The 12,327-nt window shown below is 47.8% G+C and overlaps 1 protein-coding gene across 1 annotated transcript in view; it reads right to left on the bottom strand.

Annotated features, from left to right (window-relative positions):
• The window catches only part of GPR139 (G protein-coupled receptor 139), a 43,293-nt gene extending 33,069 nt beyond the window's left edge, over positions 1 to 10,224 (bottom strand). The window contains exon 1 of the mRNA XM_052636230.1: positions 10,101 to 10,224. Coding sequence (XP_052492190.1) covers positions 10,101 to 10,224 — 124 coding nt within the window. The remainder of the gene's footprint in view (positions 1 to 10,100) is intronic.
• Positions 10,225 to 12,327: the final 2,103 nt, after the last annotated feature.

Here is a 12,327-nt window from a genome sequence, read left to right as displayed (position 1 = left end):
TTTGCTCCTTTACTCATCACTTTGTTTCCTTGTCAGAGACCACTCGCATGCGACCTTGTAAGAAGTGAACTAAGCAAGACTTGGAAAAACTAAGTTCTGGTTCAGACTCGGTCATTCCCAGCACTGTGATTTTGGGTGAGGTCTCAGTTTCCTCATTTTGGGAAATGGGAGTGTTTAGATTCACCAAAACCCAGCAACCATGGAGTGGCAGGCTCTGGGCCCTGGCTAGTCTCAAATTATCTCATTTTGTCCATACCATCAACCCTGTGAGAAAGGCACTGTTCCACTCTCTCTGCAGAGAGGAATGTGGAGGCTCAGAGAGCTTTGAGCAATCTGCTAGAGCCCTACCAATAGAAGCCACGAATTTAGAACCTGAATCCATGTCTGGGGACCACTGAGCGATCATTGTCAGATGCGCAGGGCAATTCCCTTCCCCCTAAATGGTAGGCTTTCAAGACACTGTCAGCATAAGTCTGTGGATTTCTTGGAACTTTTCCTTCCAGTTTATGCCAAGTCCCTGGTTTTCTGAGTTGCTATGCTTTTCTGATTTACCCACACTTTCTTTTGGTCTCCATCTCTATTATTTCTTGCTCCTCCCTTCAGCTTGTTTTTATTCGCAATTCACTGCGAGCTGCTTGATGTTTCTTGGTCCTTCTTGAAGTTCTGCCCACTTTGGAGTTTGTGAATTGGCAGCCTGGTGGGCTGCATCAAGCCTGCAGACATGTTTGATTTGGCTCAGGTGGTGCTGGCTCACATAGTGATTTAAAAAATTTTTGAATTTCAGTGCCAACATTGAAACATTGGGCATTTCATGTAAATATCTGGATTTCTAGAGTTTTTAGAACAGTTTACAACACTGGACCATTGGCTGGAAAACTGAGTGGTGGTAGCACTTTCTAACTCCCCTAGGTCCTCCTCCTCCCTACTGTCTATCACCCCACCTCTCAGCCCAGCCTGAGTGTCAGCTGTCAGCTGTCATTGCACATGCGCTGCCATTTTCTTATAATAAAGCTGGACAGCAGTGCCAAATACTGCTCTGTCATTCTCTACTTGTGTGACCTTGGGTAAGTGTCTCAATGTTCTCATCTGAAAATGGGCATAATCATTGTCCAGACCTCAAAGGGTTGTCATGAGAATTAAATAAGCTAGACTGGTTCCAAATCGGGAAAGGAGTACATCAAGGCTGTGTATTGTCACCCTGCTTATTTAACTTATGTGCAGAGTACGTCACGAGAAATGCTGGGCTGGATGAAGTACAGGCTGGAATCAAGATTGCTGGGAGAAATATCAATAACCTCAGATATGCAGCTGACACCACCCTTATGGCAGAAAGTGAAGAAGGACTGAAGAGCCTCTTGATGAATGTGAAAGAGGAGAGTGAGAAAGTTGACTTAAGACTCAACATTCAGAAAACTAAGATCATGGCATCTGGTCCCATCACTTCTTTGGAAATAGATGGGGAAACAATGGAAACAGTGACAGACTTTATTTTGGGGGCTCCAAAATCACTGCAGATGGTGACTGCAGCCATGAAATTAAAAGACCCTTGCTCCTTGGAAGAAAAGTTATGACCAATCTAGACAGCTTATTAGAAAGCAGAGACATTACTTTGCCAACAAAGGTCTGTCTAGTCAAAGCTTTGGTTTTTCCAGTGGTCATATATGGATGTGAGAGTTGGACTATAAAGAATTGATGCTTTTGAACTGTGGTGTTGGAGAAGACTCTTGCGAGTGCCTTGGACAGCAAGGAGATCCAACCAGTCCATCCTAAAGGAGATCAGTCTTGAGTGTTCATTGGAAAGACTGATGCTGAAGCTGAAGCTCTAATACTTTGGCCACCTGATGTAAAGAACGGAGTCATTTGAAAAGACCCTGATGTTGGGCAAGATTGAAGGTGGGAGGAGAAGGGGACGACAGAGGATGAAATGGTTGGATGGCATCACTGACTCAATGGGCATGAGTTTGAGTAAGCTCTGGGAGCTGGTGATGGACAGGGAATTTGGACATGCTGCAGTCCATGGGGTTGCAAAGAGTCGGACACGACTGAGCGACTGAACTGAACTGAATGTATGTAAAGTACTTTGAAGAATCTCCAGCACAAAGTAAGTGCTACATAAGTGTTAGCAATCATTAAGAGGAAAGGGCAGTGTTTTTGGTATATATGTCTCTATCATTGAGAAAAAAGGAAATAGACTGAAAGAGTCACATGTTTTCAGCAAAACAGCAGGGAAGCATAATTCTTTGGATAAGTGAAACAGTTCTTAAAACTGGCCTATTTTGTTTATTCACACTGTTGGCCTGCCTCATGCAGGTATCTGAATTCAAGACACCTGCACTGCCCCACCTCTAGCACTGCAGAGCTGCATCTCCTATAAACATCATCCACATATTTCAGATCCACATAGAGGCTGAGTGGCAGGATCTGTGTTCACCTCTCTTCCCTCTTCTGTTCACCATCCTAGCTGCAGCATGTAGTGTGAACTTGCTGGTGGTGCTTGTCATTCTCTCCACTAATTTTAGCTGAAGACCATTTCATGACCTGGACTGATATTATTTTTGGAGGCTTCACAGAGCCACAGGCAACTCTCTTAGGGGTACAAATTCCCTAGGCTTATGATGGCACTGATTGCTTAATCCATTGGATCATTCTCTCCTAGTTTGCTACGACACGGAGCTTCATGTCTGGTAGGTACACTTGGAGTGGAATTGTGCGTTTATGGAAAAGTCCTATGTACAAAGCAGTCTGTGGCTTAGGGGGTTTACCATGCTTGAACACACTGACATGTTAGGCAATAAAAACAATGTGAGCTACTATTTATTGAGCTTCTACAATGTGTGAGGGACCATGTGAAGCCTTTGCATGTTTTACTTCAAATTGCCACAAAACAATGCAGGGAATAGAAGGTTAATAACATTTATTGAACTCTTAGTCAGAGACAAGGACTACAAAGCTACTATTCTGGACTCCAGCCCAAAGCCAGCCCAGACAGCCTCCAGCATAGCTACCTCATTGGTCTGCGCTTAAATCCCATCAATGGGCCATATCTCCAACTGAGCAACACAAGCAGAGTTCAGCTCTCCTGGGCCTTTAACAGACTCATTAAGAATGACTTGTCCAAGGTCACACAGTGGGTTATTACAAGAACCAAGCCTGGAATTCAGGACTCCTCATGCAATGCTCTTTCTCCCACTATTATGACAAGGATCCTAAGGCCAAATGAGAATTAAGAGGGGCCAGACAGGTTGCAGAGAATTAGGTGCACCACATAGGGACTGTCTCGAACTGGGGTGCATGTGTTCTTTTGAAGGGGTAACCATTAAATAGATTGTACAAATATACAATGGAATCCTACGTCTCTTCATTAAAGAAGGAAAAAGCATTATATATACTGTTTTGGCTTATTGATATATGAAGTGAGAAAACAGCAAGATATAAGATGATATGTATTATGTGCTCAAAAGAATTAAAAAAAAAGGAGACTTGAAATCCCCTATTCATATTTGCTTGTATATATACACTAAAAACCCCTATTCATATTTGCTTGTATATATGCACCGAAATAAATTGGAAACTAGACCCTTTTTTTAAATTAAAAAAGCAGACACATCACTTTGCTGACAAAAGTCCATATAGTCAAAGCTATGGTTTTTCCAGCAGTCATGTACAGATGTAAGAGTTGGACCATAAAGTAGGCTGAGCACTGCAGAATTGATGCTTTTGAATCATGGTGCTGGAGAAGACTCTTGAGAGTTCCTTGGACAGCAAGATCAAACCAGTCACTCCTAATGGAAATCAATCCTGAATATTCATTGGAAGGACTGAGGCTGAAGCTGAAGCTCCAATACTTTGGCCACCTGATGTGAAGAGCCGACTCATTGAAAAAGACCCTGAGGCTGGAAAAGATTGAAGGCAAGAGGAAAAGGGAGTGACAGAGGATGGGATGGTTGGATGGCATCATAGACTCAGTGGACATGAGTTTGAGCAAGCTCCGGGAGACAGCAAAACACAGGGAGGCCTGGTATGCTGCAGTTCATGGGGTCGCAAAGAGTCAGGACTTAGTGACTGAAAAACAACAACAGTGATTACTTATGTGTGGCGGTGATGATGGGATGGTTTTGGGTATTGATGAGCAGGGGAAAGGGAATGGGAGGGAGACTTTGCAACGTGTGCCTTTTCTATACTATTAGGTTTTCAAGTACTATGAATGTTATTACCTGTTAATGTGCATGTATACACACACACACACACACACACACACAGAGTTGCACAGGAAAGGCAAAGCAGCCTACTGCTCAGCTCTAGCTGACTGCTACTGTTTTGGGAACAAGAGTCTAATGTTTTCAGTTGTTTTTTCAAGGGAAGCTGGAAATATGTTTTTTTCATCCCCCTTTCTCTTTTTTTTTTTTACAATAGCGAGTTGAAGTTAAATGGGTGTTTTTTTTTTCAGTTTTATTTGTTTATTTATTTTTGGCTGTACTAGGTCGTCATTGCCCTGAGAGTGCTTTCCCCAGTTGTGGTGAGCCGGGGCTACTCTCGAGTTGCCGTGCTTGGGCTTCTCATTGTGGTGGCTTCTCTGGTTGCAGAGCACAGCTCTAGGCGTGTGGGCTCCAGTGGTTGCAGCATGCGCTCAGTAGCTGCGGCTCTTGCTTTCTAGAGCACAGGTTCAATAGTTGTTGTGCACAGGCTTAGTTGTTCTGTGGGATGTGGGATTTTCTTGGACTAGGGATTGAACCTGTGTCTCCTGCATTGGTTTGTGGATTCTTTACCACTGAGCCACCAGGGAAGCCCCTAATTCCAATTATTAATTTCAAATTTTCCATTGCTAATATGTAGAAATACAATAGGGTTTTTTATATTAACAGTGTGCAAGCGTGTTAATTCATTAATTTTGTCCTTAGGAGCTTCTATTGTGGAGTCTTTGTAATTTTCTATGAAGGCAATTATATCATCTGAGAATAGAAACAATTTAATTTCTTCCTCCATGTACACCTTTTTCTTGCCTTATTGCACTGGCTAAAACGTCCAGTATTATGCTGAATAGGAGTGATGAGAACATCCTTGCCTTGTTCTAGATCTTAGGGGGAAAGCGTTCCATCCTTCATCATTAAATGTGATGTTAGCTATAGGTAATAGATGTTCTTCATCAGATTAAAGAAGTTCTCTCTCTTTTCCTAGTTCGATAAGTTTTTTTATCAAATGGATGAATACTGACTTTTGTCAAATATTTCCTGCATCTATTAAAATGATAATATAGAATTTCTTTTTTAGTTTGTCAGTATGGTGAATCACATTGTTAATGGTGAATGATTTTCAAATATTGAACTATTTTATAACTATATATAACTATATTATATTCCTGGGATAAATCCAGTTTGGTGTTGTGTATTATGTTGGTTCACATGTTCATTTGGGTTTTCCATAAGGTGTTATGGAAAAACCTGAACAAACTTTTTGGCCTACTCAATATTATCCTTCTCATATATTGCTGGATTAGAGTTGCTAATATTTTGTTAAGGATTTTTAAGTCTATGTTCATGAGGACTATTGGCTGCTACTTTTCCTATAATATCTTTGTCTTGTTTTGATATTAGGGTAAAGCTGATGTCATAAAACAAGTCAGGAATTTTCCCTTGATTTCCCTAATTTTTAAATGATGAAAAAATGACCTATAGAGTGCTTGCTGTGTGCCAGGCATTGAGTTAAGTGCTTATTTAATCCTTACAAGAACCCTATGACTCCATTATTGTCATCATCCTCACGTTACAAATGGGGAAACTGAGGCACAGAGGAGTTAAAGTCACTTGCCTAATGTCACACAGCTTCTAAGTACCAAAGCCAAGACTCAAACTCCAGAAGTCCAGCTTCAGACTGGGTACTCTTAATCTGTTTACTACACTTTCTCAAAGATGTTTACAGGCAAAAGAGAACATATCTAGAGGGCTCAGATCAGTTTGCTGCTACTAAGTCGCTTCAGTCATGTCTGACTCTGTGTGACCCCATAGACAGCAGCCCGCTAGGCTCCCCCGTCCTTGGGATTCTCCAGGCAAGAACACTGGAGTGGGTTGCCATTTCCTTCTCCAATGCATGAAAGTGAAAAGTGAAAGTGAAGTCACTCAGTCGTGTCCGACTCTTAGTGACCCCATGGACTGCAGCCTACCAGGCTCCTCTGTCCATGAGATTTTCCAGGCAAGAGTACTGGAGTGGGGTGCCATTGCCTTCTCCGACAACAGTAACTAGCACATGTCAAAGCATTTACTACCTGATAGGCTACAGCCTCATCATCTCCTTTCATCCTGCACCAACCCCCAGAGGCAGACAGGCAATTGGGCAAAGGCTCCCGTCTGCTGTGTGACTTCATCTCTCTCACTTTGTCTCCCTTAACATTCATTGTGCCTTTTAGAAGGAAAAGTTTTAAAAATATCTCTTTCAAATCTCAGTATAACTTTGCATTACTCCTTCCTTATCAGGCAGGCTCACTGGTCCTCTCTCCTGCTCTCTTTCCTCAAGCATTTCAGGCTCATCTTTTCCTCCTGCACTGCCTTCTGCTGTGCACTGTCTTGTCCCAGCTGGCCCAATCAGGGTCCCCAACTCGATTTTGTTGGCTTATTGTATGTGTTTTGAAAAGTTGGAAACATCTTGCTTATTTTATAATGAGGAGGAAAGAGACAGAGTTTTAGGAACAGCTGGGACACCAGTTTTGTTCACTGAGCACACAGCAAGAAGGACTGAAGTTAGTGAAATAACTTCTCAACAGTAAGGAAGGTACTGGATGCAATGGAAGGACAGGTGTTTGCATGCTGGTTGGACTGCTCAACTATAGACGAGGTGCTCCACTTCTCAGGATCTCAGTTTGCTCCTCCGTAAAACATGTTCGGGATATGTACACATCATGGGGGGATTCAGTGCAAAAATAGAAGCATTTTATACAGGAAACAAATCCAGTGTGGAGAAGGCATTGAGTGACAGTGCTTTCCACAGTCTGGGCACTGTGGTAAGCCATTTTAACATAGGTTATCTTAACATAAAGTGCCTGTGTGCTCCACCCATTTAATGGGTGGGGAAAGCTGTGGTGCAGAGAGTAAGAATTCTCAAGTGGCAGAGCTTTGCCTATAACTCCATGTTAGAAATCCCTGTATTCTCCACCAGACCAGTTAAATTAGACTGTCTGGGGGAATTCCTAGAGGCAGGGGATTGGACCATATGGCCTTTACCAAGCTCTTCCTCTTAATCTAGAGGCTGAAGGGGCTAAGAAACAGCCTTGCTTTCCCCTAGCTACTGGCTCCCCTGTTGCCAACACACAGCCACTCCCTAACCCTCTACCACCACAGTGAGAATTTGAAATTGGGGTGAGTCCACTGCCAGGAAAAGTGATTCAATTAAAATCTCAGTTTTCAACAATATTACCAAGCTCTTCAGTCTGTTACTTCACACCCAGCATAGCTGAGCCTCAGAGGTAGGGTAGTGAGAGTTTGCTAATTGTTGGGGGCTGGGGGCAGGGCGGGGAATACTGAAATGAGCTCTGCTGGAGGAGCCGGCACTGAGCCCAGTGCTCTTCTCCGCATGCCTCCAAGTCCTTCCTCCAGCTCAGGCAGGGCTAAGCAGCCCCCGTCCTTCCTACAACTGAATCAGCTTCATGATAACAACTGCAGCAGCACACACAGCAGCAATCAATGTGTGGTGTGTTGGGCACTGAGCTGAGTGCTTGACTTGCACCCTCATCTCCATCAACATCTTTACTTCTCACCACAATTTCAAGGGTAGCTACTCTCATAATGCTCATTTCACAGAAAGGGAAACTAAGGCATGGAGACATTAAAAAGTTCATAGATTAACAGCCAACTCTGCTTCATTTTACAGTCTGCACTCTTAATCACTAGGACATATTTTTTGTCCTTACGGTTTTGAGAGAATGACTTAAGGATGTCACCCTTGAGCCACCTTGCAAGCCATTAACCAAGCTGTTACCAGCCCATGATCTTCCCGCAAGCCTGGCCTCTCCAGTGGTTCTTCTCCAGGATGTTTGACCCTCTGCGTCCATCTCTGAGCTCCCTGATCTCAGAGACTGTGTCTTAGGGGTCTCTGAGTCACCTCCTCAGCTCTTGGCACAACAGTAGGTGGTCATAACTCTGAATGTATGAACACATCAATGTCCTCCAAGTTCTGATAAAAATTCCTCACTCTTTTGAATCTCCAAGCCCTGGGCTCAGCCTTGAAGAGTCTGTGCCTGGCATAAGACAGGTGCCAATGCTAGGGGCAGGAAGGTCCTAGCAGGCATGGGAGTTAATCTGTAAATGTGCAGTACCTTGACTCCCACCTTGAGGGGTTTGAAGATCTGAGCTTTCCCTCATTCTCCCCATCCTCATTTCTCTGCTCTGGACCCTGAGAGCTTTTCCTTGTCTCTATGGTTCTGTGCCTCAAGGGGTTTTCAGAAGAAAAGCCTGAGAGAGTGGTAACTTCAGTCTAAAGAGAGGATGGAGGGGTGACCGATGGGAGTCAGATATACTCTTGGTATGAGGGCTAAAAGGAAAGGGGGCTCTGTCATTTCTGTGGTTCATCAAATAAGTAACCTTCTCAAAAACACTCCTCAAAGGACAGTTCTGGAGAGGTTCAGGAGGGCCAGGGGGTGGGGGCGGGGAGGTGGGAGCTGGGCCTAAATCGATCCCAGCTTGGGGTAATTACAGGACACGTGCCCGCCACCCCAGCAGTGCGAATCAGGCTAGCTCTCTGCCAGGGCAGCCAGAGCAATTAGTTAGTAATAAAAGCCTCATCACTCATTGGCAGAGAGGCTCAGTCTTAGCAAACTTATGCTTTCTCCTACCTGCCAAATTTGGGAGAGGGGCGATTTATTTAAATACGGCAGAGGCTGTGGCTATCAAGTTGAATGTTTTGGAAAGGAAATCTCAGCCAGGCTCTTCAGAAATCCAGCTCTCAAGTTCCCAGGATCCTGAAGGCAGCAGGGTAGATGATGCTATGATTCTAGGCTTTAGGTAGGACTGGATTTTTTTTTTTTTTTCCTATTTCTTTCTGTCCCTCTCTCCCATCTGCCCGCAAGTGATCTTCAGGAATATTTCAGCCACAGAGATTCAGGGACTGTCGCAGGGACTATCTGGAAGAAGTGGCCATCTCCAGCTGGAGCCCCCCAAACTCTTGCTTGCCTCAGGTGCCCTGGCAAGCACCAACTCCCCACTTCCCCGCGACGGCAATGCCCCCTGCCACCCCCCCACCCCAAGCGCTCTTCAGGAATTCAGTACAAGTCTCAGCTACACTTCGGACAGCAGACTAAGCTGTGGAACCAGACAGACATCTGCAGCAGCAGTGAGCTGCCCAGGGTCGGTGGACTGGAGGCAAAGCCAAGAGGTGAGGCAGGTCCTCAAGGAGACTGTGACCCCCTGCGGTGGCGGCCTCGGTAGCCCGCATGTCCCTCCGCACCCTTACCCTGTCCAGGGCACGGTCCTGGAGCCAGCCTGACTCTTCCTAGCCTCGCCTTCCTCAGGGTGGCAGAGGGGGCTCATCCCTTGCTCAATCCCAGCAACCCCCGGAACAAGAGAGTGCCCAGGATCAGGGTTTTCAGCGTCCCCTGGGGTCAGGCGGCGCGGGGCAGAGGTGCCCCTAGTCTGGGTGGACCTGGGGGGCGACGGGAGAGGGGAGGCCCCCATGACACCATCTGTCCGGACTTGCAGTCGAGTCACACACACACACACACAGCCCTCCCTGGAGCCCCTCACAGACGCCTGACCGAGCCCTTCAGTCGCGCACACAAATACACACCGAGGAGCTCAAACCCCGCTCGCTCGCACCGACCCCACACACATCCTGGCCCATCGCCCACCGCGCACACTCTTGAGACGCACACGCGCGCACACACACACACACACACACACACACACACACACACGCACCGTCCCTGCCAGGCCACCGCAACTTCCTCTCACCCCCCAGAGTCTGGAAATGTCCGCAGTTGCCCGGAAAGGCGTAAACTTTTTGCAGAGGGGGCGCCAGGGATCTCACCGAGAAGGTGGCCAGGCCCGGGGGCCCTGAGCAGGGTTCGCCCCGCACTCTCTGGGCTCCCGGCTTCCCTCCCTCTCCCCCACGCCCCTCACCTGGTAAACCGAGGCACAGCAAGAGGCTGTAGTAGACCACGGGCACGAAGCCCAAGCCGCAGGCCGAGCCGGGGGACCAGGACTGCGAGCTGTTGGCTACGAGATGGGCGTGCGTGTGCTCCATGAGCGCGCCCCTCGCTCCCCGCGGCTCGGCGCCCGGCCTGCCAGCCCCGCTCCGGACGCCGGCTCGGTGGTGGCGACCGCCTAGGCAGCAGCCGGAGCAGCAGCGCCTCTCTTCCCGCAGGATTTGCTTCTACCCTTGGCCGCGGTCCCCTCCGCACCTGCCCGCCTGGAATCCCGGCTCAGCCCTCCCGCAGAGCGCTGGGCGCTGGGCGCTGGGCGCTGGGCGCTGGGACTCGGGAGGGGCTCCCGGAGCCCATTTGTGCGCCTCCCACCTCGGGCTCGCTCGGCTCCCGCCTCGGAGCCGGGGGGCTGGGACGCCGGTCCCCGCAGCCAATCAGCAACTGCCTGGACCCGGTGGAAGAAAGAGGTGGAGGGGTGGGGTGAGATGCTCTGGAGGAGGGGGTCCCAGCTGCCCCTCTCTGCTCCAGATTCTGGAGGAGACATGAACTTAGACCTTAGAACCCCAAAGGAAGACTGGGTGGAAACAGGCTACCTTCATCTCCAACCCTCCGTCCCCCGCCCTGAGTGGGAGGGGCGTGGTGTGGGTGGGACCTGCTTCTCCAGCAAAGGTTCTGTATTGGGGCGGCGTGTCCTCAGTTTGCCTTTCTCGACCTTCCCCTCATCCAGCGCTCTTCTCCCCCTTTACCTCCCGCTCCCTCTCGCCGCTCCCGCCAGTGCTTCAAGTCCATCTACTACAGAAGACTCTCCACTCAGGGCAGGGGGTGGGAAGAGGAAACTGTAGGAGCAAGGATGCTCTTGGTTCAGTTCAGTTCAGTCGCTCAGTCGTGTCCGACTCTTTGCGACTCCATGGACTGCAGCAAGCCAGGCTTCCCTGTCCATCACCAACTCCTGGAGTTTGCTCAAACTCATGTCCATTGACTCGGTGATGCCATCCAACCATCTCATCCTCTGTCATCCACTTCTCCTCCTGCCTTCAATCTTTCCAACATCAGGGTCTTTTCCAATGAGTAAGTTCTTCCCGTCAGGTGGCCAGAGTATTGGAGCTTCAGCTCCAGCATCAGTCCTTCCAATGAATATTCAGGACTGATCTCCTTTAGGATGGACTGGTTTGATCTCCTTGCAGTCCAAAGGATGTTCAGGAGTCTTCTCCAACACCAGAGTTCAAAAGCATCAATTGTTTGGTGCTCAACTTTCTTTATGTCCAACTCTCACATCCATACATGAGGATGCTCTGTCTAGGGTTCTCTGTTTTCCTGGTCCAGAGGGCCCGAGTTTAAAAGAAAGAGTGTGTGCAGCTGAGTGTGTGTGCTGACTCTGGGGGAGGCTGGAGGTGGGCTGTACCTGAGCTGAGCGCCTTTGAATGGGATGTGGGCAGGGTAGCAGAAGCCCTCCACACAGGAGCCCTCCTGCCAGCGATAGGATGGCAGCCACGCAGGCAGGCTCATCTACACTCACAAACTTAGTACCTCATCATGGGGGCGCACTCATACACTGAGGCCAGCACGTGGAAGCCCTTTCATCCCACATCTAGACACATGAACACGGAAGGGCACCCTCATCAACATGCACAATGACCACACTCACGGGGCACACAGATGCACATGGAAACTATCTGCGGGGTGGACTAATGTTTGAAGGTTGAGCGAAGGATAAAAGAAATGAAGCTGGTGGGGATATCAGCAATCTTGGAGAGTTGGGGTGAACAGGCACTCCCATCTCACAGTAGGCAGAGGGAGAGTTCTCCATGCGGCTCTTTTGTGGGCCACGACAGAGTTGGTAAAGGAGCCATGCCTGTCCCGGGCTCAAGACAGTGTGTGAGAGAGTTAGAGATTCTGTAGAAATCCCAAGGAGATGGGGGAGGGAGGTGAGAGGGGGATTCAGGATGCGGAACACATGTGCTCCCATGGCTGATTCATGTCAATGTATGGCAAAAACCACTACAATATTGTAAAGTAATTAGCCTCCAATTAAAATTAAGAAAAAAAAGAAATCCCAAGAAGAGGTGGGGATGAGCAGCTGCCACTGCAGGAGCATATGATGAGCTGAGGGAAGACTAAGTCTCCCCTCTGTGTCCCACCCTCCTTAACATTTATTGCAAGAGGGAAGGGAATTAGGTGGACTCCAGGTGGCCCAAGATAAAGAG

The sequence above is a fragment of the Budorcas taxicolor genome, chromosome 2 (genome assembly GCF_023091745.1).
Source record: "Budorcas taxicolor isolate Tak-1 chromosome 2, Takin1.1, whole genome shotgun sequence".
Lineage (NCBI taxonomy): Eukaryota > Metazoa > Chordata > Mammalia > Artiodactyla > Bovidae > Budorcas > Budorcas taxicolor.
Note: the sequence above shows the minus strand (reverse complement) of the source record. Positions and strands in the feature narration are given on the sequence as shown.